Source organism: Panthera leo, chromosome B4 (assembly GCF_018350215.1).
Source record: "Panthera leo isolate Ple1 chromosome B4, P.leo_Ple1_pat1.1, whole genome shotgun sequence".
Lineage (NCBI taxonomy): Eukaryota > Metazoa > Chordata > Mammalia > Carnivora > Felidae > Panthera > Panthera leo.
Window position 1 is genome coordinate 25,582,975 of NC_056685.1, and position 26,070 is coordinate 25,609,044.

The 26,070-nt window shown below is 40.9% G+C and overlaps 1 protein-coding gene across 5 annotated transcripts in view; it reads right to left on the reverse strand.

Annotated features, from left to right (window-relative positions):
• The window catches only part of MPP7 (membrane palmitoylated protein 7), a 279,215-nt gene that overhangs the window by 170,303 nt on the left and 82,842 nt on the right, over positions 1-26,070 (reverse strand). For 4 of the 5 annotated variants that reach the window (XM_042945204.1, XM_042945203.1, XM_042945202.1 and 1 more), the window contains exon 3: positions 7,584-7,702. In XM_042945204.1, coding sequence (XP_042801138.1) covers positions 7,584-7,702 — 119 coding nt within the window. The remainder of the gene's footprint in view (positions 1-7,583; positions 7,703-26,070) is intronic. The other variant, XM_042945206.1, reaches the window with a different exon arrangement.

A 26,070-nucleotide genomic window follows, 5' to 3' on the forward strand; every position in this document is an offset into this window, starting at 1 on the left:
AGGCTTCAGATCACAGACAGCTGTCAAGACAGATCTGTCCAAGACAGCCTTGAACTGGTTTACACAACTATCAATGAACAACTGGAATTTGGGAATTAAAACCGAAATATCATTTACATTAGCCCCCAAAACAAAAACTTAGGTATAATCTAACAAAATATGGACAGAATCTAAATAAGTACAAAAACTCTGATGAAAGAAATCAAAGATGATCTCAATAAACAGAAATTCCATGTTTACAGACAAGAATCCACAATAGTTTTATGATGTCAATTCTTCTCGACTTGATTTACATATTCAACAGAATCCCAGCAAGTTATTTTGCACATATGGCAAACTGATTCTCAGGTTTATATGAATAGGCAAAAGACCCAGAAGAGCTGACATAATACTGAGAAGAACAAAGTCGGAAGACTCACACCAACCAACTTCAAGACTCACTACACAGCTACAGGAATGAAGACAGAGTCATACTGGTAAAAGACTCGATAGGTAGATCAACAGAACATAACAGAGCCTAAAATAAAACCCACACAATTACAATCAACTGGTCTTTGACAGAGGAGCAAAGACAATCCAGGGAAGAAAGGCCAGTCTTTTCAAACACTGATGCTGAAAACAACTGGATATTCACAAGCAAAAATTTGAAGCTAGACACAGAAGTTACACCTTTCACAGAAATTAACTCAAGGTAGATCACAGAACTAAATGTAAATACAAAACTGTAAAACTCCTATAAGATAACAGAGGAGAAAATCTAGCTGACCATGAGCATGGCAATGAGTTTTTAGATGCAACTCCAAAAGCCCAATTTATAAAAGAAAAATTGTTAAACTGGCATTATTAAAAGTAAAAACTTCTGCTCTGTGAAAGACACCATTAAGAGAATGAAAAGACAAGCCACAGATTGGAAAAAAAATATTTGCAAAACACATATCCGATAAAAGACTCATATCCAAAAAAGCCAAAAAAAAAAAAAAAAAAACCACAAAAAACACAAAAACTGTTAAAACCCCAGGGAAAAAGACAGCTCAGTTTAAAAATGGGCAAAACATCTGAAGAGACACTTCTGTAAACCTAAGACTGTTCTAAAAAGTAAAGTTTATCTTTTCAAAGGAATCCAATGAGCAAAAAAATGGGCAAAGAATCCAGAAACAGGCATTTCTGCAAAGAAGAGACACAAATAACCAATAAACACATGAAAAGATGGTTAACATCGTCATTCACCAGGGAAACGCAAACCACAACAAGGAGGTATCACGTCACACCTTCTAGGAAAGTTAGAAGAAAAAAGTCAGGTAAAAACAAGCGTTGACGAGGACACAGAAATCAGAAGCCTCACACACTCCTGGTGGGAATGAAATGGTGGGGCCACCTTGGGAAACACTGTGGCAGTTCTTCAAAATATTAAACGCAGAACTGCCATTTAACCCAGCAATTCCACTCCTAAGTAGGTACCCCCCAGAAATGAAAACATGTCCACATAAAAACGTGTATATGCACATTCTTTTTAAAAAATGTTTAACGTTTATTTATTTTTGAGAGAGACATAGCATGAGCAGGGGAGAGGCAGAGAGAGAGATGGAGACGCAGAATCCGAAGCAGGCTCCAGGCTCACGGAGCCCGACGCGGGGCTTGAACTCATGAACCGTGAGATCGTGACCTGAGCCGAGGTTGGATGCTTAACGGACTGAGCTACCTAGGTGCCCCCGTATATGTATATTCTTAGCAGGATTATTCATGATAGGCAATAGGTGGAAACAAGCCAAATGTCCAACACTGTATAAAAGGATAAACAAAACTGGTATAGTCATACCATGGAATACTATTGGGCCATAAAAGGTATGAAGCATTGTACATGTTATCATGTGGATTAAGCTAAGTAACAGAAGCCAATCACAAACAAATCTACATGTTCTATACTCCACTTACATGAATTATCCAGAATGGGTAAATATAGGGACAGAAAGTAGATTAGTGGTTGCTTAGGGCTGGGGTGGGGAAGGGTAGGAGGACACAGGGATTAGGGAATGTCAGTTACCTGAGATAGGGGGTTTTGGGAAATGATGAAAATATTCTAAAACTGATTGCGGTGATGGCTGAACAATTTTGTGAATACCCTTAAAACCATTGTGCATATACTTTAAATGGGTAAATTGTATGATATACTGTAAACTAGATCTCAAAAAAGCTGTTATAAAAAGTGTTACCATCTAAATATTAATGACTCCCAAACAGTTGCCAGATTTCACAAATATAAATACAGCATGGTTCATACTTAGACTAAAAAAAAAAAAAAGAAAAAAAAATACTGTTCATTTTGAGTTCAAATTAAGATGGAGGCCTCGGATTTCATGTGGCAACCCTACTCCCAAATCTATTATCTCCAACCTAGAACATCATTATCCTCAATTCAGGATCTAGGGGTCCAACTATATAGTAGCCAGTTCTCTTTGGTTATCCCCCAAATATCAAATGAACATATAACTAAAATCACCTTTCTTCTGAGGAGAGATTCAAAATGCGTTAAGAATTGGTAACTTAGGGCTTGTACAGATCTCCTGGAGCCCTCTCCTAACCCCTGATGGCCTGGCATAAACAAGCTGGTGGTTGGATTAGGGGTGTGGGGGTGTCCGGGGGCAGAGGTCAGCAGTTGTTTACCAAGGAAGGGGAAGAAGTTTCCATATGTTAACAAAGGGCAGGCTTGCTGGTGAGGACAGGCTGAACATCAGCCTCCCTTTCTCCACACTAAAATCACCTCCCCTCTCTCACATCCCTTCCCATCTCCATAGCACACTAATTTACTTCTTAAAAAAAAAAAAAAAATGATAGCTTCATTCCCCTGATTTAAACCTCTCTATCCAATGGGTCCTACTGCGTTGGGATAAAGTCAAAGTCATTCAAGAATGGGTCTTGGCTTACCTTCCTCGCCACACTTTGCATTGCTCCCCACACCTTTCCTTACTCCATGTACCAGCCCAGAGAACCTGTCAGTCTCCATCCTAAAGGCACAAGGCTCCATCTTGCCTGCAGGTGTTTGTGTAGATTATTCCTTCTGCCTAACCCTGCCAACCCCCCATAAATTCTTACTTGAGCAATGCCTAGTCAACATTCAAGTTTCACCTTGAAATATCAAATGCTCCATGAGCCTCTGGATCCAGTGTTGAGTTAGGCACCAAAAAAAGCTCTACACATAAAATGGGATGCCCGGGTGCCTCAGTTGGTTAAGCATCTGACTCTTGATTTTGGCTCAGGTCAAGATCTCACAGCTCCGTGAGTTCGAGCCCCACATCGGGCTCTTTGCTGACAGCGCAGAGCCTGCCTGGGGTTCTATCTCCCTGTCTTTCAGCCCCTCCCCTGCTTGCTCACTCTCTCTCACGTGACTTAACCACACTGTAACTGCCCATCCCCTTGTCTATAACCCCTCTGGGACACTGGAGACTGCAAGCTAGGGACTGTCCAACAGAAAATGGTAGCCGTATTGGCCCATACAGAGTGTGGCAAGAGTAAGAACTCAACAAAGACAGGATGATGAAAACATCAAAAGTTAAAATTATGTAACTAAATGTTGCAAGGGTGTGGTTGAGTGTTATACCATTACTCTTTAAGACCGAAATCACAGAAATACAGTAATTAAGCCACGTTAAAAAACTTTCTTGGGGCGCCTCGGTGGATCGGTCGGTTGAGCATCTGACTTGATTTCAGCTCAGGTCATGATGTCATGGTTGTGAGATGGAACCCCGTGTTAGACTCTGCACTGACAGTGTGGAGACTGATTAAAATTCTCTCTCCCTCTCTCCCTCTGCCCCCTCCCTTGCTCTCGCTCTCACTCAAAAAACAAAACCAAAAAACTTTCTTAAAAATAATCAACATGTGTTTTGTTGAAACAATTTGGAATCCCAAAAAAAGCTGCTACCTTTTTTTCTCCTGCTCGTACACGTATATGCAACTATTTAAAAGGGTAATGAAAACATCCGCAACTATTTAACAAAAACTGTGATATTCTTTTCCTCGAAACCGAACACAATTGTGAAATACAAACAAAAATTTCTTGAGGAAACAGAAGTAACAACCTTGTTTAAAATAAACATTTAAGCAAGTCTTTATGCCGTATCTTGTTCTAAACTAAACTTAGGGACGCTTGGGTGGCTCAGTTGGTTGAGCACCAGACTCTGGATTTCAGCTCAGGTCATGAGCCCAGGGTTGTGGGATCGACCCCCGTGTTGGGCTCCAAGCTGAGTGTGGAGCCTGTTTGAGCATCTCTCTCTCTTTCCCCTCTCCCCCCACCCCCCCGCTTGTGCTCTCTTTCTAAAATAAAATAAAAAATAAACTTAAACCAGATTACAAAAACACATACATCACAAACAAGTAAAATAAAATGTAAAGAAATCTCAACAGAAAAAAACCACAAATTTAGAAATGAGATAGGGACACAAACTATATGCTGCACGATTCTATTTGTACATGATGGGTCAAAAATGTGGCTCTCAGGGTCCAGGGGTGGCTCAGTCGGTTATGCGTCTGACTCTTGATTTCGGCTCGGGTCATGATCTCACGGTCGTGAGACTGAGCCCCACGCCGGACTCCGTGCTGATTATGGAGCCTACTTGGGATTCTCTCGTACCCTCTGCCTCTCCTCGGCTCTCTCTCTCTCTAAACCGTGGCTCTCTGCTTACTGGTGGTCTACCACATTCACTGTGTCATGTGAACACTGCTATCCTTGCCGTAGAGCCACGGCTTCTCTAGGGTATTTCCCACATCTTCTATCAGGACCGCCTTTCTTCAGACACTTCTAAAATCTCATGCTCACAGTCCTGATTATCCACCTCCTCAGTTTAGGAGTTTTTCTTTTTAAAAAATAGCTGCGGCTAACACTCTCTAGGATCATAACACTTCCTTTCCGGTGACAAGCTCATAACTACAGTATCCCTGCCAGAGCACCGCTCGTGACCCTAACTAAGGTGGCATGCCATACCTGTCACAGGCTGTTAACGCCAAACTGCGTCCTCTTAAGCATATTTCACGTTAGACCAGAGAGCTACTCGCGTTTAAAACTGTGCGATGTTATAACAACCATTTTTTTTTTTTTTTTTTTTTTGTAAGCATAAAATAGGGTGACCGCTACGAAAACTCTGTGCTGGAATAAAATCCAGTTTTGCCTGTACCTAGCTTTCAATCACATCCCGGCAGCTACAACTTCAGGCAAAAGAGCCTAACATCAAAGCACATTTTGATTCACTCTGAAACACATCTTGTCCGATTCCTTTTGCTCTACCAAGATTTATGGACAAAAGCTGGAGGCTTCTATCCTCCAATAGAGGCACTTGGAATACAGTTAAGCGGACTGTTCCAGTGTTTAAACTGTGATCCCATGAGCCTGCCTCCTGGAGGCATTTTAGACTTTACATACTTGAAAATGAAGAGAATGGGTCAGTCAAAGGACACACTCGAGGTGTGCATGTGACAGAAGCTGGGAAGGGGGGTAACCAGTTAGAAACAGAGAATGGACTGGCGGGGGGGGGCACTGTAAACCTCACTTTAAAAATACATTTTATAGTAATTACTGAAAGACATTTGCAATAGTACACATGTTACTGTGCTATTTAAATACTGGCCACGTCAACCTGGAATTAAATTCCATTCGCTGTTTTTAATAAAATCAGACATCAATAACTGTATGCTCCCTAACCACTTGTTATTCGCATTTACTTTGAAAAACCATCTATGCCTGAAACTCAAAAGCTAGTGTAACTAAGATTTTTTTTAAGTTTATTTATTTTGAGAGAGAGAGAGAGAGAGAGAGAGAGAGAGAGAGAGAGAGAGAGAGGGAGGGGGAGGGGCAAAGAAAGGGGGGGGGGAGAGACAGAGAATCCCAAGCAGGCTCCACACTGTCAGCACAGAGTCTGATGTGGGGCTCAAACCCACAAACCATGAGATCATGACCTAAGTTGATATCAAGAGTTGGATGTTTAACCGACTGAGCCACCCAGGCGCCCCAATAACTAAGTTTTTTTTTTTTAAAACATTAGTGTTCTTTTAATAGAAATCATACCCATCTCTGTCATTACTTTTTGGTCCTTTACATACTATGATATTAATTTTGTTAATACTTAATGCCTGCTTATACTTGCCGAACCGATGTAACTATTCAGAGAACTAAGCGCTTCACTCTTTTATCTGAAACTCACAAACGGTCTTGTCAACAGATACCACAATTTCCATTTTAGATAGGTAAGGAAACTGAGACAGTAGCCACATCACAAAAGCATGCCTCGTTTTGGGCAGGTTTATTTAATGATTAAGGGGGTGATGAAGTCATTTGAAATCGTCTTATTCCACCTAGATCAAATCAATTTGAACAAATCCATAGGTATCTAACTTCCAAACATTCCACACAGGAATATTTTCATGATTGCCTCTGGAAATCATAAACGTCATTCAATTATAATCTCAAGGCCACTTCTGACACACCCCAACAGAGCAACTGAACTCCCCCAAATTTTTCAGAACACAAAGATAAAGATACCTTGGCGATTATATGAAAACTAAATGAACAAAGCACGCTAGTCTTTAAACGTATTGCTAAGAAGACGCCACTTCTCAACATTTTCATTTCCTGAGAATTGCCACCTCTTGAGGCGCGCGAATTTCAGCAGATTAGACAAAATGTACTAAGAATTATTCTATCCTGTGAAGCAACAGCACTTCAGAAGTGGTTCATTTTCAAACACTATGCATCAGTAAGAGCCTTCTATCACGACTGGCAACCATAACAAATTTAGCTGAATTCAGTGTCGGTCCAGCTGGAGCTAAAGCATCAGAGGGGTCCATCTCCTACAGACTCAAGCAGGACTCACAATTTTTTTCAGCTTGAGTTAAATGAAAGAAAATGCAATTCATATTTCCAGAAGCAAAAGTGGCATATTTTCCAGTAAGCTTCTTGTTCTCATTTTACTATTTTAAGAGCTCTGATCACTCCCAGGGTTGCTGTGTGGCAAGATCTCATTTCTGGTGGCTGATCAATTTCCATGGCCTGATGCTTCACCAAAACCGTCTCCAGAAACTGTTTTTACTCGCATTTAGCATCAGGATATTTATACACAAAATACCATTTCAATGGCGTTGCACCAAAAAAGAAACAGCTTGCTCGAATTTCAGTTGACTTTGTTAAAGGAAATTATTTTAAATTAATGTGGCTACTGAACCACTGCCATCCTTAACCTCAGAAAATATATTCCTTCTAATTTTTGCTGTGAACACTTATTTATTCGAGTTAAACTCCAGCTCATGACTGTCGCCCATAAAGAGTCTAAACCTTCCTGCTACTATTTCATATTCTTTTTCTAAACAGGGCAAGCACACGTTTGCTGCATTAGTATGCACAGCTAGATCACCACCATTAAGTGAAATCATCTATATATTTTTGGTGGGATCTTTAACAACTTCCACGCCCGTCAGGGAAATGGAACAAGGCTGTTTTGTTTTCAGACAGCAACAATCTGATCTCTGGTTTACTAGATGGCGCTCAGCATATTTTTCCATATGTTTTTCCGCAAAGAGAATCTGACATCAGCATGGTTTACCTTTACCAGTGAATGCAGGCTTTTTTCACCAAACATGTCCCAGAGGAAGGTCAGGTCTTCCTGGCTATCCACATGTGGCTGCAGCTGGGCTGGCAAGGCAGCCAACAGCTCATACAGACCTATAAAATGAAAATAAAACACAAAGCGTAATCTTAGAGTGATCTCATTAATTTCGCTTTAAGGTGTGTGTAAATGACAGCTGGAACATGTCGTTTTTACTGGATCTGTATTCTGGGCCATCAAGCAAAACACTTCTCCAAAGGAGCCAACGAATCTTTTGGATTTTTAAATTCCACGCAAGTGTGTATCAACAGGCGAGTTTTTACCTTTGAATTGTCAACATTCTACAGCCATCCAAGTTTACATAACCCGGGACAGAAAATGTCTACAAACGTTCAAGAAAAAAAAAAAAAGAAGAAGAAGAAGAAGAAAACGCATACATTCCTTTCCTTAATCGTTATTACATTTCCCTCAATGTTAGCCAAAGAGTGAAATGAGTCATGAATAGGAAAAACTTCCTTAGAAGAGCAGAAAATTGATAGAGTGGTCCATTAAAAAGGTTTTGCGGTTTCCAAATAGTTCCTAATAACATATAGCTTCAAAAACATTTGCATTATCTAACTTCCAAAATCAAGTTCTAAAAAGTGAGACGGATTAAACCACACTTGGTGTTGCTTTGATGTCGTTGCCCGTTTAAAACGACGACGACAAGCTACACAGAACTTAGTTGAAATCTGACTCTAATCTGAGCGTATGGGATACCCCCTGAAAGAGTTAAGGTCAAAGACGGAGGTCACTGGAGGCACTGCTCACTAGAAGCTTCCTTGGGGTAGACAGTAGCACAGTGTTCCACAGTAGCGTACTACATAAACCATCCATCTCCTTCAGGGGCCGTCAGACGCCTGTCCAAGAAATGTTGCGACAGTGCCTGCCCAGGACTCTTCAGGGAGGTGACCTGGCAGAAGTCAGTATCAACTCATAGCACATGCTTCACTTTCCAGTGGGATTACATGAGGTAAAAAGGACAAACTTCCTTTTATTTCTGTCTGCTGTCTACAAAAACACCAAGACCTCCTGGGATCTACAACACACGGGACTGTTGTTATTCCTGCTCTGAATAAGTGCTGTTGTTCATCAGAGGGACAGCTTTACAAGATATTTAACTAGCAAAGAATCGTCAACTATGGACTGCTGATTAGTATACCTATTATCTTCCAAGAGCATTATAGTATTCTGATAATCAATCACAACCAAATGTATGAGTTTTCACTTGGAATGTCAGATCTGTAACTTGAGAGATTAAACTCAAACATTCCTGGAGCTGTATGTGGCCAAAAAGATGTAGGATACCCCAGGAAAAAAACAAACAAAAAACAAAAAAATAAACTTACCCCAACTACATTCTTAAGTATTCTTGATGGTTTATGTTTATTCCCTTAAAAACCTGGCATCTTGCCTGAACTAGCTCCTATTCATAATTTAGGAGAAACATTTTTAAGGTGTCTCAACCTAATTCAGTGTAAAATATAGGTCTCACTTTACACAGATACATACATACCCACAAAATAATGACAATCGCCAAGATCAGTGGTTAAAGTCAGAGGTTCGAATTTAAAATTATGTAAAGAGAAGGTAGAATTTCACTATTTTATTATTGATTTCAGAGGCAGTAAAACTAGTTCCTTACTCCTTGGTAATACGGTTAACTAATGGTACTAATTGAAATGGAATATAATTTATGAGGTACAGTTGTTGGGGGAGGTTAAATGAGGTAATATATTAGAACAGTCTCTGGCACATGGTGAATACTCAACCTGTTCCGTATGTAACTCAGTGAGCTTCGGCCATTGTTGTTATTGATTATTACTGTTAGTTGTCATTACTATTACGGAAAAAGCAAAACTCTGGGTCAAACAGACCTAGATTCAAACCCCAGGTCTATACTTCATTATTTCACATAACTTACCTAAGCCTTGTTTCCCTCACATGTCGAAAAAGAGACAGTCATCTGCACATGTAATAAACAGAAAAAAAAAAACAAACACACAAACATGCACACGTACACAAATAAGTGCATGTGATACAGGTGAAGTCTGAAGGTTAATGGATTCTATCAGTGACAACTTGCCCATTGTGATTACTATAGTTATGCAAGATGTTACCCCTGGAGGAAGCAAGGTCAAGGGTATGTAGGATCTGTATTATTTCTTACAACACGTGCATACACAATTACCTCAAAATGAAGTTGAGACAAAAGAAGATATTATCATAAATACAACTGTTATAAGAATTGAAGGGAACCGTGCACATGGCAGCACTGAGCCCTGTGGCTGGTGCAGAATAGGCATTTGATTTAAATACACACACATGCACGCACCACTGCAATGGTTCAAAGTCAAAACAACAGAAAATGTAGGTATACGTTTCCCTGGACACAATGCCAGACTCAGAAATAAAACCATCCCAGTCTTTTACATATGGAAAGTGTTAGCTTTACCCAGTACTGCTTACCTTTTTGTGGGAATAAACCATATTCTGTTTAAATTAAAATAATTTCTCTGTTAGCAGTAGCTCATAAACCTGAGTTTTCTGGGTTTTCCTAGCTTCATGCAATCCTAATTTATACGCCACCTAGTTGGGTCTCTAGAGATGACAGTAGTCACTACTCTTCAGCTCCCACAACTGGTAGCCATGGACCAAAGCCAAGAGAGACAAGACAGTGCCCGCCAGAAATGAAAGAGGGTGAGAAGAGCTAGGAAGGTGGGGCAAGTGGCCTCAACGCAGGTAACACGGACAATCGTTTCCTCTCATAGGCATCACAGGGGCCCCAGAAACCACTGCCGTCCATGGCGAAAACCAGGTCTGTGCTCTCACGCGTGCTTTTTTATATTTTAGCTCCTCGAGTTCCAATAGCGAAGAACACTATGAAATCCAAATGTTTTTGGTCCTTGAGATTCAGAGAGCAAGTAATGAGAGTTCAAATAACAAGAGATATCTTGAACAACCTTACCTAAATGTACATGGTCCCTGGGCAAAGGCAGGGACTACCTCCCGTGTAGTCATTCCAGCCCACATGGGCTTCATTCCAGGCCACCTTTATGGTACCTATGAACCAAGCACTGTTCGTGGCTCTAAAGGTCTAAGATAAATCAGACACGATCCCCGTCCTCAGGACTGTACAGTGGAAAGGACAGGCACACACAGATCTGTTATAAAGTACAGAGAGGGGTTAGACTGCGTGGTGAGGCAAGGAGCAAGGAGACATCAGGGAAGGCTTCAGCAAAGACCACCACCCGAGTTACATCTTTAAGGTCCATGTTCCTAAGAATCAGCATTTATGAATTCTCACATTCGGAGCACTATATTGGTTCCTGAGTACAGGTAGGTCCAGACTATGCCACCACCTCTACCCCAGAGATCTTACAGCTTCGATAACAAACAATACCTGTTATCTACTCTCCAACAAAAGGCAACCCTAAATATAATGATCTCCTCTATTTGTCCAAGATTCAAAACGTATTTTCTTCTAAGTAAAATAAACAGACGTTCAAGCTGCTGATGCAATATTCAAACACCGCATTACTTGTCAGGGATGTTGATAAGATGCCCATGCCCTGCTTAAAATGTTTAAATTATAATTTGATTAGGAACACACATTTTGAATTACCTATTAAGTACAAATATGGTAATTTAGATATTTGGGTCTTGCCCCGCTTGCATATTTCATACAACCATTTTGTTTAATTCCTTCACAATGACTTCCTCATCATCAGTGCCACTTGTGGAGTTGAAGAAGATCATTTTCGCTTCTAGTTACTTGAGACACAACACTTTTTTGAACGTGTGGGAGATGTCATCGCTAAGGATCCGGGTAAAGCTGTTGCTTTTCCACCTGTCCTGTAGTTTTAGGTTTTTGATCTTCACAACAAAACCATTAACCTATTCTCTAAGTATCTTTAACATTTGCAGGTGTGAGGTTTTTAACCCCTCTCCAAGAAATAATAACGAAGCCTCGTTTAAACTACCTTGTCTCAGGGCGCCTGGGTGACTCTGTCGGTTAAGCGTCCGACTTCAGCTTACGTCATAGTCTCACAACTCGTGAGTTCGAGCCCTGTGTTGGGCTCTGTGCTGACAGCTCATAGCCTGCAGCCTGCTTTGGATTCTGTTTCCTCCGCTCTCTGCCCCTCCCCCGCTCACACTCTGTCTCCCTCTCTCTCAAAAAAAAAAAAAAAAAAAAAAAAAAAATTAAACCTTGAAACTATCCTGTCTCTTTAAAACAAGAACAACAATTCTGTCAAGTGATGTCTCAATGACTCCAAAAAAATGGGAATTTAGGTTATATGAGAATAATTGTGGCTTCTCCAATCAACACATTTTTTGTGTAAGTCAGTAAAAGAAACTTTGTCAGGGCTTGAATGTAAGGCAGCTCTCTCTTTTCTGAGAGAGAATTTTAATAGTGGGGGGAAAAAAACCCTACCTTATATTTGGGTATATATGGTACAAGACAATGTCAAAGATGCATGTGAATAAACTATCTCACAAAAATATTCCAGCAGGGGGGAAAAAAAGCAGTATTTTTGTATTAGGGTATTTTATATACTGAGACAAAAGGCAACAACGGAAAAACTAAAATATGACAAGGGTCATGTGATTAATATGTACGATAATCACAGTGATTTAAAGGAGAGAACGATCGATAAAGGTCACAGAAGGCTATGCTAGAGCTGGCAGGATGTGAGCTACGGTCTGAAGGAAGAAAATTGGGCCCGGAAGGGTGCGTTGCCAGGGCGGATAATGGCCAAGCTGAAAGTCAGCAATAACCATGCAAAGGTGTAGATTTTTAAATGCACCAAAATTCTGAAGAAAACACTAGCAAGTACTCAAACTCACATTTCTGCCCTGTACGTTTGCCTCAGTCATGGTCCAATCTGGAGACGAGAGCCGTGCGGTCATTTGAACGGGGAAAGTCTAATATAAATATGTAACAGAGGATGACGTATAAAGTGGTAAAGCAAAATCTCAAGAATACCTGGGGATGAAGGAGAAGACCCAGGAGGAAACAGCACTGAAAGAGGAGCGCTTTCCCCAAGACGAGGATTCAGAGCTGGCCGGAGGTGGTGGCACCCGGTGGCTGGGTCTCCCTGGGTCCGAGCTCGTCCACTGGCACTGGACCAGCAGCAAACACCCCTGCAGGTGTGCAGGTGGACAGAAAACCATGGCTGGGACCGTCAAGCAGGAAATGCTTCGCCACAGTACAGGTGGGTGGAGCCTGGGTGACAGGAAACCACAGCCAGGACCGGAAAGCCGAAATAATCCCTGCAGGTGGGCAGACAACTGGGGAAAGGCCTGGCAAACAGACAATGCCCCCTTGGGGCTAGCTGGTCAAGACCCGTAAGGTGACCTCTGGGTGCCCGAGTGACCCACCAGGAACTCCTCTGAAGGGGTGTCGCTGAGACTCAAGAGGAAGCCGTCCACCAGGGTGCCACCAGAACCAAAGGGGGTAAGCACCGTTGGATGCTGCCCACGTGGGCTGCTGCCAGTCCCATGGGAGGAACAGGAAGACGTGAAAAACACCAGAGCAAGGAAGAGACACCTCTTCCTCCTGCAGTGTGCCACTCGTGCCCTCCCTGATGCCAGCCGTAAGGAAGGATACTTAAAGGGCCCGACTTAACTTTCACAGGGCAGGCACCGAAGTATGGATTTAGGGCTGAGAGGCAATACAACGATACCTTGCCCAGTCTTCCACGTGTAGATGCAAGTGCGTGTGTGCACGCATCAAGGGTGGGGCAGTTCTCCTCTTTGCAGAAAGAAGAATGCTGTCTTTCTGCCTTTATTCTTCTGTGACTTTCTGTTGTTTGGCAGTGGGGATACACGAAAATTTTTTTAATTTTTTTTTAACGCTTATTTTTTGAAAGAGACAGAGCATGAGTGGGAGAATGGGCAGAGAGAGAGGGAGTCACGGATTCTGAAGCAGGCTCCAGGCTCTGAGCTGTCAGCACAGAACCCGACATGGGGCTTGAACTCATGGACCACGAGATCATGACCTGAGCCGAAGTTGGACGCCCAACCGCCTGAGCCACCAAGGTGCCCCTCCTTTTATTCTTCTGTGACTTTCTGTTGTTTGGCAGTGGGAACACATGAAAAGTATTTAATCAGTGGTTAGTAAAGGTAAAGATTTTACAAATAAGGATTTTCAAAGGGAAACAGTATTGCCTATTTTAGATTTTAGCAGTAGGCTAAGCCTCGACCCAACAGCTCAGTTAGAGGATGTCAATTCAGTCAAAGTTCTAAGTTCAAAGGTGACAAATGAAGAACACTCATGCCTATCCAGAGAGCAGTCTCTTAACTTCAATGTCCTCAAAAAGGCCTAGTGTTTATAAAAGGGGGCAGAGGGCAGAGACAGAGTGCCATTTTCTAACAATTAAAAAAAACAACAACAACAAAACTAAATCTGGGAAAACAATACAAAGCAGAAAGAGAGCAAGATCTTAGGAGCTAAGGAAGGCGTTTATGGCAAGAGGAGCTACCTGCAGAGAGAGGCAAAGATATTTTCAGATTTTTAGTTTGGTCACTGAAGCCTACTCCCCCCTTCCCCAATGCTAGATGGCAGATGCTGGCTGTCTGAAATCATGAAAAATAATATACTAACGGGAATGTTCTGAATACAGACTAAACTGCCACTCTGCAAGCCAAGTTCATTAAGCCACTGCATACAAAGACCATGATCTTGATTTAACTTCACTAACTCACTTGAAGTTAGATGTGCTACAGCTGGCTTCTCTGTAGCTTTACTAAGCTGAAGGATGAACATACGTCATCTTCCTTAAAGATAAAAACCTAAAAGCTTACTCCCCCTCACCAACACCGTCTGGTCAGAGTATGTTCTCGAGGCTTTTTGAGCCCTGAGCAACACGAGTGACAGAGGGGCAGTGGTAGCATTTTACGTACAGACTGAAATACTTCGATGCTTTAGCAACTTCAGGTTGTCTTGCGATTTTTTTTTTTATATATAGAAGTAGTGTTGTAAAGCTCAAGTCCTAATTCTCTAATAATCTTATTATCTTCATAGTAAAATATACATCACATAACAGGCAGGCAATTGGATCAAGGTCTGGGAACGTAGACAACACTGACCTAAACAGTAAGGAAATGTAACTGCTTTGAGTAAACAATTCATCCAAAGTTATGATATATTCATCAGAAGAGGAGCATCTGGCTGGCTCCATCGGGTGAGCATTTGACTTTTTATTTCAGCCCAGGTCATGATCCCAGGATCGTGGGATCGAGACCTGCATAGCGTCTACACTAAGCATGGAGCCTGCTTGGGATTCTCTCTCCCTCTCTCTGCCCTCTTCCTCACTCGCAGGCTCTCTCTAAATAAAAAATACGCGCGCGCGCGCGCGCACACACACACACACACACACACACACACTAATCAAAAGATAATTATGAGGAGTCCTCATCTGGGATTAAGATTTCATTACTTCATAAAATTACCCAAATCAGTGGATTTGAATAGTCATTTTAACCATAAAGAAAGGTTCCCGCCATCATAGTCGAAGCCTCTACAGTTTCACCGTGCCTAAACAAACTAGTTATTAAAAATTATGCCTATTTCTATTTTCTCTCCCCTCCTTAATCTATCCTTCCCATCACCAACGAATAAAGCTTCCTAAAATAATAGTAATAATTACTACCAGATGCAATTCCTAGTAGTGATCATACCTAATACTTACAGAGCTAAGGTGGGCACGTGGTTTGCACGTTACCTCACCTAATGCTCTTCATAAGTAGGTTCCATTACTACCTTCATTTTACAGGAGGAAATGCATTTAGCCTAGAAAGGGGCATATTCAGGACTTAGCCTCAACTCTGCCTATGTCTCGATAATAAGCCCAATATTTAAATCTCCTACTCAAAAACCTTCAAGAGCTATCTATAAAAGTTAAGGGCCTGACACCCCAATTACAGGGGGATCAAATATATCAAATAAAAACTAGAGGAAGATTTCATAGAACATTTTTGTCATGTTGGAGTTAAATGCTTTTCTTAGCACACAAAGAACTTAAAAACCAAAGATGACAACGCCAGACTTTATAATAAACAAAATTTTCACCCAACAGCAAAAAAAGAGAGAGGTCTGCAGAGAAACTGCTAAAAATTATTTGCACCAAGAAGGTGATTGAATAAGGCAGAATAAGGACTGAGGATCAACCACTGGATTTGGCAACATGCAGCTTACGAATTCTGGCATCATGAAGAATGAAGAAGCCTGGATGAAGGGGACTAAAAACAGAGACATGTTGCAAATGACAACTGTAAATCTAGATCAGCCTTACAACCTCTTACCAAACAGAACTGGTATTTGTAAGGGAATGGGGAGTGAAGATGTTTTTAAGATGGAAAAGAAAAAAGCCCGGCATATTTGTGTGGTAATGGCACCGATCCACGACAAAGAAATTTTACAATGTAAGAGACGGCAGGATCTGCCACAGCAGATGGGCAGGATTGGGGTCTGGTGTACAAGCGGAGGGATGGCATTAGATACAAGTACGGCTGGTTCACCTACAGTCCCAAGGAGGAAGGCAGAATACTCTGGAAATGTGGTACAGGGAACATGTGGCAATTCTCTTATGATCGCTGCCGTATTCAGTAAACCATGAAACATGGTCACCTGCTGAGAGTGAGGCTAGGGAAGAAAGTGCTTGCTTCTGAAAAAAAAAAAAAAAAAAAGGCTAAAGAGACATCTGGGAGAATGGGAAAATGAATAAAGCAGGGAAGTCATAAATTGGTACACATTATTGACAATATGAAAATTTAAAGTTTGCATTCCCTTTGATCCAGTGATGCACTCATTTATTCACTCACTCATTATACTTTTAGATAGCCCAGAGGGCCATCCTCAGGACCAGTCTCCAGGGGCTCTCAGCGTCTAATCTACACAGAAAAACCAGAACAGGAAACAATTACTCTCATTTTTGCTGTATACATTTCTGCACTGCTTGAGTTTTTACAAAATTGATATTACTTTTATCATTTTAAAATTTTCGCTTCTGGGTAATGATCTGATAGAACCCTCTCTCCAGCCATAGGGCTCACAATTTCCCCCGAAATTCCGTTCCAGCCACAGAGGACTGCTACTTGCTAACCCCAGGAAGCAGAACTGCATCCATGCAATCCTGCACCAGTTCACTCAATAATTAACTTCCTGCTGACAGCTACTGCTGCCTTATTCCCCTCCTTCAGGACCCCGGAGATGATCTGAAAGACAGAACAAGCATGGTAACATACTTAGCTCAAAGTTTCATGAAAGGTTTAACATAACACACTTGACGATATTTCGAGGAGCGTGTGTAGGAAGCGGGCAAAGTCCGGAGACCCTGTGCGTTTCAAAATGCCACCTGCTCCTTTCTGACCTCAGTCTACAAATACCAGGTGCTCACTGCGTGCCAGGCACTGGTAAGGACAGGGGCTACAAGGTGACGGGAAGGAAAAGAGCAAGCAAATTCGTCCCCTGGGTGTAGTGTAGGAAACTACAGGGAAAATAAAGGTAAAAATGTAACTGGGAAAGGCGCTTTAACAAGGGAGTGATGGTGGCGCCGTGAAAGTGTAACCGAGGGATGTGAATGACCTCAGGGGAAGCTTCCCCAGTGGAGACAAGTGGGCTGCATTGAGGGAAGCACAGACATTAATGAGGACAGAAGAAAAATCTCGTAGAAAAGAACCACGCTTACAAAGGCGCTGTGGTAGGATGCTTAGACTCTGGAGCCAAATGACGTCACTACTAATGCCAACCGCGCAACTGGTAATTAACAGCTCTGTGCAGCCATGTCTTAATCTGCAACATAGACACAGCAGTGCTAACCTTACAGCATTGTAATGAGGATTGAATGGCTTTTTCATAAAGCTTAGAATGACACCTCACTTAGCTATACAATCTATGTGAGCATTTTTAAAATAAAAATAAATTCCGAGGGCGCCTGGGTGGCTCAGTCAGTTGAGCGTCCAACTTCGGCTCAGGTCATGATCTCACAATTCATGGGTTGGAGCCCTGCATTGAGCTCTGTGCTGACAGCTCAGAGCCTGGAGCCTGCTTTGGAGTCTGTGTCTCCTTCCTCTCTCTGCCCCTCCGCCCATTCTCTCTCTCCCTCTTTTAAAAATAAGTAAAACAAAAAAAATTTTAATAAAATAAAATAAATTCCAAATCAAATGCTAAAACACAGGAATATGCCCAAGCATTAAAGAGACAGATTACAAAATTTAAGTTTATCCTGCTGGAATACATTAAGGGGAGAAAGGCTTTCCACAATTGGCAAAAAAACAAAAAACAAAAAACAAAAAAACAAAAAACAGTCAAAGAGCCCCATGTTTTGGGTAAAGAGTGAACTAGAAAGAAAGGAAAAGAAGTGATCACACGTCCTTGACCTGAGTCAGTCTAGAACATTTCCATAGTAAAGGAACATAACAAAATGCTCTCTGTTCTCAAGCAGCTTAAGTTCAAGGTATCTCATATCATCTGATGTTCAAGATAAACCTATTTGACAAACACTTGTAAAAAAAACCTCAGTCGCTGTAATTATGATGATATCAATATTACATATTCATTGACAGACTTCTGACAATATTGTCTTATGTAACCTTTATCCTGAGTGAGGCTCCCAGGAAGAAATCATTTGTCATGAACACGAAACATGCTGAAATACTCGTGCACTAATCTTGCAAAATGCTTCAAGTGGCAACAGAAAAATAATATTAATCCCTTCACTGAGATGATTGCACAGGCTTCTCACTCCCCTCCAGGCTGCCAGCATTGGACGTAATAAAGAAACACAGTGGGGGTGATCAGTTATACCATGCTGGCATTGCCTTATGGAAACAGAGTTACTCAGAGCTGACAACAAACCTCCACTCAGATGATTTAATCATTCTGGATCTCTGGCCCCCCAACTTTTGAAGTGACATTATAAGATGGTTCATCAGCTACAAGATCAATTTGTCCTTGTAAGTACTGTCATCCCCTCGTCGTTTTGGCAGAACTAAACCTTGGGGAACTCTGGCTACATCCAGAGATGGTGGCAAACCAGCCAGCGGCGTAATTCATCTCAAGAGGTTGATCGGTTGTTTTTTAAAAACAGATCTTGCTTTTAAACCTTTTAACATCCGGTCTCCCTGCAGTTTTTACAAGAGCTCTTGATACAATTAACATATTCATGAGAAAAATGTCAAGAACTCTTGCTTGCTTTCTATTTACAATTTGAGGGATTGAAAATCATTGACAAACTTTTATCTTCCATTTCAAAGTGATACAGTTATAGAGGAAGACAAAAGATTCTGAGATTTGAAAATTCACAAGGAGGTCCCTCACACAAAAATACGAATTCTCAGACGACAAACTGCATCAGTCAGAAACTTACACCAAAAAGTCACATAAAGGCTTACCATTTGGTACAGACCCACTTCACAAAATTCACCTTTATTATAAAAATTACTTTCTGAATCTTTAAGATGGATGGAAGACGGGAATAAGAAGTAATGGATAAAAAAGGAGCCAGGAAACCTATTTATTTCCTATACAGACAAGAATAAAGTCACAATGCTTTGTGAAAGAGGAAAATTAGCAGAGTTGTCACATTTGGCAAACGATAGAGAAGTATCTTCTCATCAAGAAAGCTACCAAGTACAGACACGCCATCTGGACTACATCAAAACCAATCCAAGGGCGAAGCAAAGAATAAAAAGCCTCCAGCTTAACCAAGTGTTTGTGGTTCAGAAAACCTGAGGAGAATTAGGCGGATAAAGGATGTGAACTATGATTTTACTGACTTATACTGAGGATTCACATCTGCTTATGGAGACTTGAAGCCTAAATGAAAATAACAATGCTTAATGTAGTTTAAAGTGACTGGAGGGCCTTCCCGAAGTGAAGAGCAGACAAATCATCCTTGCCACTTTGGACTATTCACTTCAGATCAGTGAGGAGACTCCCCCCCACCCCCGGTCTGCCTGCAGACAGGGCGATGGCTCACCTGAGACAATGACGGGTAACAAGGAAGAGATGCTGGGAAGGCTGGGGTGAGGAGGGGGGAGGGGCGTGGTTGGGGGCAGGGCAGAATATTTAGCAGTAGAGGAATGAATCTGCCAAATAAAAGGTCAATATGACACTAAGACAGTTCATACACTCAGAAGAGCATGTCCCCGTGCACTTGACTAACCAAACTATGCATGGAAGGAAGGTCCCCAACGTCACAGTTCCGTGTTTAGCTTGAGCTGATGAGAGAACATGAGGGGAGGCAAATGTGTACAGGATTGACTAAATTCTACTAAACTGAGGGAAAGAAGAATATCCCAGTTTAAGCAAACTACTGAATTATAAACATATATTAGGTATCCACAGAACACGAAGACACTAACTAGTAGGCACAAAAATGAAATGGTGAAATCAAAAAATCTGGCCCGTCTCTTAGGCAATGAGATCTCCTGCCATACAGTCAAACCCAGCATCGGCAATACTATATCCAAACACAAGGAACTGGATAAGATATAGATACACATTATACATAGATAGATAGATAGATAGATAGATAGATAGATATAGATAGATAGCTAGCTACAGATACATATCAGGACACAGAAGACTCGAACTCAGAATAAAAATTTACTAAGTAGAGGTAAGGTTTTTGGTAAGAAAAATAAAAAGGCTGGAATCAAAAAAACAAACAAAAAAAAAACAAGAATAGAAAATTTATACCAACTTGTACTTCTTACTTTAAATACCTAGCATGATGCAGGGCTAATTAGAATCTCAACTCCTAACCTGGGAAATGTGTTAACCAAAACTAACAGAGAATGTCACACATTCCTTTCCTCCACCTCCACAGCACTTCTGTAGAAATTCATTTATGCCATAATCAAGGGAAAAGATACTAAGATACATATTGTAGCTGTTCTGAATATTCAAGGAAAAAGTTGGCAAAGTATGGATCACAGATCCATCTATAGGAACTATTAAGAAATCTTTGTTGAGGACAATTTATTTTCTGTTGCTTTTCCACTGTATTTGGACAAATATAAATTATTGCTAGTAAACCAAAGACAATGAATTTAATACTAAAATGTGACATTAATTCTCAAAGCAAGAACATCTCTAAACGGTGAAAGCATACAAAAATAGCGAAGTGTAAAGTGGAGAAATTTTTCCAGGTCCAGAAAACTGCTTCTGTAAAAATATAATATTCTGTACAAGACAGTAGTTCCTAAGAGAATAAATGGCTCAGAATTTGATGAAAGTGTTCCCGCAGTGAACAATTCACTCTTCTTGCAGATTCCAGATGCTCTGCATTCCTGACATCAGGATGGAAAAATTTACTGTTAGTCTAGAGAAATTTAATATCACCATTCTTGTCATATCCCTCATAGCTTCATTATTAGAACAAGTCTGGGGAAGCTATAAACCTATGTTAAATGATAAAAAAGATGTTCTCTGTGTTCAATCATATTAGACCGTATAAGTAACCCAAATATTTAGAAATCCTACAGAAAAAGACTTGAGAGAGAGAAAAACATGTATTTATTTGTTATTTTTCCTAATTTTGATACCTGTATTCTGCACAGTATGGCCAGGCATAGGACCAAGACATTTAACTACAACCAAGGACTAATAAACACTAAAGGACATATATCGACGCCCAGAGCAACACTATAAAATTTTATTATATTAATAAAATGGGATACACCAAGCTTTAAATTTTCCACTTTGTCAAAGGTAAAGTAATCAGCACTATTCAGTGCCATTCATAACAGGCCTCGATTTTTCTCATTTAAAATAGGTTTTATTTCCAAGACTACCTATGCTAAAGTATAAAATACTCTAATACAACCCCGACAGAACCGTTCTCTTTCTTACACTCTCCCTCCACTACAAGTAACTTATTAAAACATTTGGCAAGCTCTGTTTTATATATGCAAACAATCTCAGTCATTATAATGTTGCAGTTTGTTAATAACATTTTATGCAATCACCTAGAAGTCTGTAAAGTCAGGGCAAGGTAGTAGCGGGCGAGGCCATCCATACACCTGTACAGAGCTCCCGTTTTTAAAAGCTGGCACCAAGCTTTAAATAGATTCCAAATTGTAATTAGCTCTGTGTTAGCAGTCCGTGGACTACGCAGCGTGTCCTCCCCTATCAGAGTGAGTATGACACACGGGTGACCGGTTTGAAGGGCACAGGTCCACTTATTCGTGCATTTTTTTACAGCACGCTCCCCTAAGTATCTTTTCTCTTCTGATCTTCTCAACAACATCTTTTCTCTAGCATATTTTATTGTAAGAATACAGCATAGAATACACGTAACATACAAAACACGTGCTAATCGACTGTTTACCTGACCAGTAAGGCTCCTGCTCAACAGCTGGCTATTAGTAGTTTTTAGAAAGTCAAAAGTTACACATGTATTTTGAACTGTGTGGGGGAGGGGGGAGTGTTGGGGAAGGACTGATGCCTCACTCCACCCCCACCAGTGTTCAAGGGTCAACTGTACCTTGATTCTTAGAAGACTCATCCAGGAGAGAAAGCCATAGCAAAATGAAAATTACTTCTAAAACTCTTATGAACTTAGAAGAATGAGTTACATTTACACTACATTTAACCAGTTATAGGGCCCCCTAGTCTGGAATAGTTAGTCGGCTATTACAGGTAAAGTACTGTATTTGTTTTATTGTAGTCAATAGCATGATAGGATTTATCTTCATTTATTCCAATATACTTAAAATTAAACTAACATGTAGTTAGGCCAAGCCAAATAAAGAGGTTATCTGCATCTTGGCTTTCATGGCAGAGCAGCTACCTAAATCTTAACTCTCATCATCCTACATTCAGTGCATTAACGGTAAGTAATGGACAGCCCAATGGGTACGCGAACGTTAATTAGGAAGAAAGCAGCAAGAGAAATCATGTAAATAGAAGCCGGCCTATTAGCGGTAGAGAATGGCGCTGTGGAAAGACCAACAGGTATTTCTCACTGGACTACTACAAGAGTCAACAGAGATAAGGAATGAGTTCTTAGCACCTAACTTGTGCCTCCACGTTGTGTAATGCCACGGATACATTAAAAAGCACCTAGCACGTGGAGGCCCCCAGTAGCTACATAGTAGCTGCCATTATCATTTCCTCTCAGAGGCGTGTGAGGTGAATTAATAAGCAACTGAGTCAAAGAAAAGCTCCTGGGAGTGTTCAAAATTATTTGCCATGGCTTTCTTTTCAGGTATTCTCCTGAAAGAGCCTTCCTGATCTTCCCCCAAGGACCATCTGTTACGCAAAAATACAACAGCTGCACTCCTAAGAAACTTCATGTTATCGAAAATGTGTAAAAACTCTTACTTCGTGGGGAAAAGAGATGGTAGGCTCAAGAGTTCCTAAACTATGGTATGCCCATGCATGAATTTTAATAACAAATGGAACAACCTAAGCAGTAACTCTATTTTACTTGTAAGCAAAAAGTCATAAACTGGTGGTTCGCAACTGCTGACCACGAACCTAAGTGCTTCCCGGCCTTCAACCCACACATGTCTTCTTTAAACAGCTTGAAATTTCCTTTCTAACAGAAATCATAACCATCAGTGTTATGACTGGCCAGCTAAGTCTGCTGAAACATAACGGAATATCTGGAAAGAGAGCTGGTATACATAAAGAATTGAGTAGAAGACAAAGGTACCACTGCAAATCATTAAAGTAGTGAGAGATGATTCTGCTAAGAGTGCTGAATCCCTGTATTACTAATCAGGAAAAAAAAATGCCATCAAATCCATTAGGATCCGTACATAACGAAGCCAATCCCTAATCATCTTTGAACGTGCAAATTGCATTACAAAAATTCAGTCTAAGAGACATCTGCTATTATAAAAATCCTTACATAATATTTACAAGGGCAATTTATCCCACAATCCTCACTTCTCAAGAAACAGCAAAGCAAAATATACAGACTTTAGGTACTCTGTCCTATACCTTAACACATGTTCACTTGAGTTTCCTGAACAGTACTGAAAAATTTAGAAGGTTCAGGGCTCCTGGGTCGCTCAGTCAGTTAAGCATCCGACTCTTGATTTTGGCTCGGGTCATGTTCTCATGGTTTGTGTGTTCGAGCCCTAAGTGGGGCTCTGCATTGACAGCACAGAGCATGCTTGAGATTCTCTCCATCTCTCTCTGCCCCTCCCCAGCACATGCACACAGGTTCTCTCTCTCTCTCTCTCAAAATAAATAAACTTTAAAAAATTAGGAGGTTCAAATGCACTACATCAGAGAAGTTTAATGTTTAATGTGAGGTTTGACTAATTACATATATATGTTTTAATTGTATCAATTTCAATGGCCGTATAGAAGAACTATTTCATTACATCTTAATGTCATGGAACCATCTTCTTAGTTTGATCTCTCTCCATTTTTACTGTAACCACTTACCACGTATCCCTCAACTTCTCTTCTAAAAGAGAAAAAAGTCATTTCTGAGTGACAAATTCCAAAAGTAATATAAACCAATTAAATAAAGTTGATATTACCAAAGAGAAAAGTTTTTTTTTTTTCAGTTAAGCTCAGAATATATTTCTATCAAAAACTGGGGTGATTAAGTGTTCAGTGGAACCCAGATTTGAATCCAGACTGCCTTATACCAGAAGACAGGTTATCGACTTCTGTGGTGTCCTGCTTCTCTTACTGTACATCAAGAGTTTTTGTTCTGTTGCTTAATTAGCCGTCTCCATCCCAGTAAAAGCTTTTTCTCAGAAAAATCGTCATATGTACTCGTTCATTTTTGTGTTCTAGTTCCTGGAAGAGTGTATGGTATACAGTAAGCGCATAATAAGTATCAAGTGAATTCCACTGGTGACTAAGGAAAAGATAGGGACAGAGAGAACGAATAAAATGGTTATTCCTCCTCACCTTTTACTACTTTTGGTCAGGAGAGGGACGAGTATTTTGAGGAAGAAAGAAGGCACCTCATATGTAAAGGACAGAAATTGATCAAGAATTGACAGTATCTGAATTGTTATTAATGCTCACATTTCAAAAGTGACTGGAATAGGTGAAAGTTCATTTCCATGGAACTCAAAAGCTGTAATTCTTTTCCTAAGGAAAATTATTCCTTTAGGAGAAATTTCCAATTTTCTGCCACATAAAAGAATTTTACGTCCAAATCCTACTCATCTCTTAATTCCCAGCTCAGGTGCCCTTCATTTCACCTACCCCCAAAAACTGGCACTCAATCTCTTCCGACTCTGAACTTCGATCTCACTTCGCCTCCCCCTCTCGTAAGATACTGACCACAGGGGCGCCTGGGTGGCTCAGTCGGTTAAGCATCTGACTTCGGCTCTGGTCATGATCAAAAGGTTCATGAGTTCGAGCCCCACATCAGGCTCTGTGCGGAGGGCTCAGAGCCTGGAGCCTGCTTCAGATTCTGTTTCTCCCTCTCTCTGCCCCTTCCCCAGTTCTCTGTCTCTCAAAAATAAACATTAAAAACAAATTAAAAACAAAAAAAGATACCGACCATAGTCAGCCTGGTTGCTGAGACACTTGTACTCAGTTCTGTAGGCAGTGAGATGGATGCATATCCTCCATGCTGCCGGCACATGCGTGCTCAGTAAACGCTTGAATAAATAATGAACAAATTCATAAAGAAGCCTTCCCATGAGAACCAAGTACTCGCCTAGCATGAAAACTTTCTTAATTCAAAAAACAGGATAGCTCTGGAAGTCATGGGAACACAGGGGAAAGGCCAGCCATACACTCAGATGTGTAATGTGTTAATAGCCCATACATTAGTCTCCAAAAACTTTGATTCTAACATGCATTCTGTCAGATTTTAATTTAAAGCACATGCTTCTATCTTTCCATTTGTTTTGAGAATTTTGCCATTTTTAGGGCTTTTTTTTAAAGTTTATTTATTTATTTTGAGAGAGAGAGAGAGAGCAAGCTGCGGAGAAGGCCGGGGCGGGGACAGAATCCCAAGCAGGCTCTGTGCTGTCAGTGCAAAGCCTGATATGGGACTCGAACCCACAAGCTGTGAGATCATGACCTGAGCCGAAATCAAGAGTCGGATGCTTAGCTGACTGAGCCACCAAGGTGCCCTGGCATTTTTAGGGCTTTTTTAAAAAGGTGCCTTTGCAGGGGACCTGAGTGGCTCGGTCAGTTGAGCATCCAACTTCGGCTCAGATCACTGTCTCAGTTCGTGAGACATCAGGCCCGATGCTGTCAGCCCACAGCCCGCTTTGGATCCTGTGTCCCCCTCTCTCTCTGCCCCTTCCCCATTTGTTTTCTCTCTCAAAAATAAACATTTAAAATTAGCATCTATTTTTTTTTAATATGAAATGTATTGTCAATTTGGTTTCCATACAACACCCATTGCTCATCCCAACAGGTGCCCTCCTCAATGCCCATCACCCATCCTCCCCTCCCTCCCACCTCCCATCAACCCTCAGTTTGTTCTCAGTTTTTAAGAGT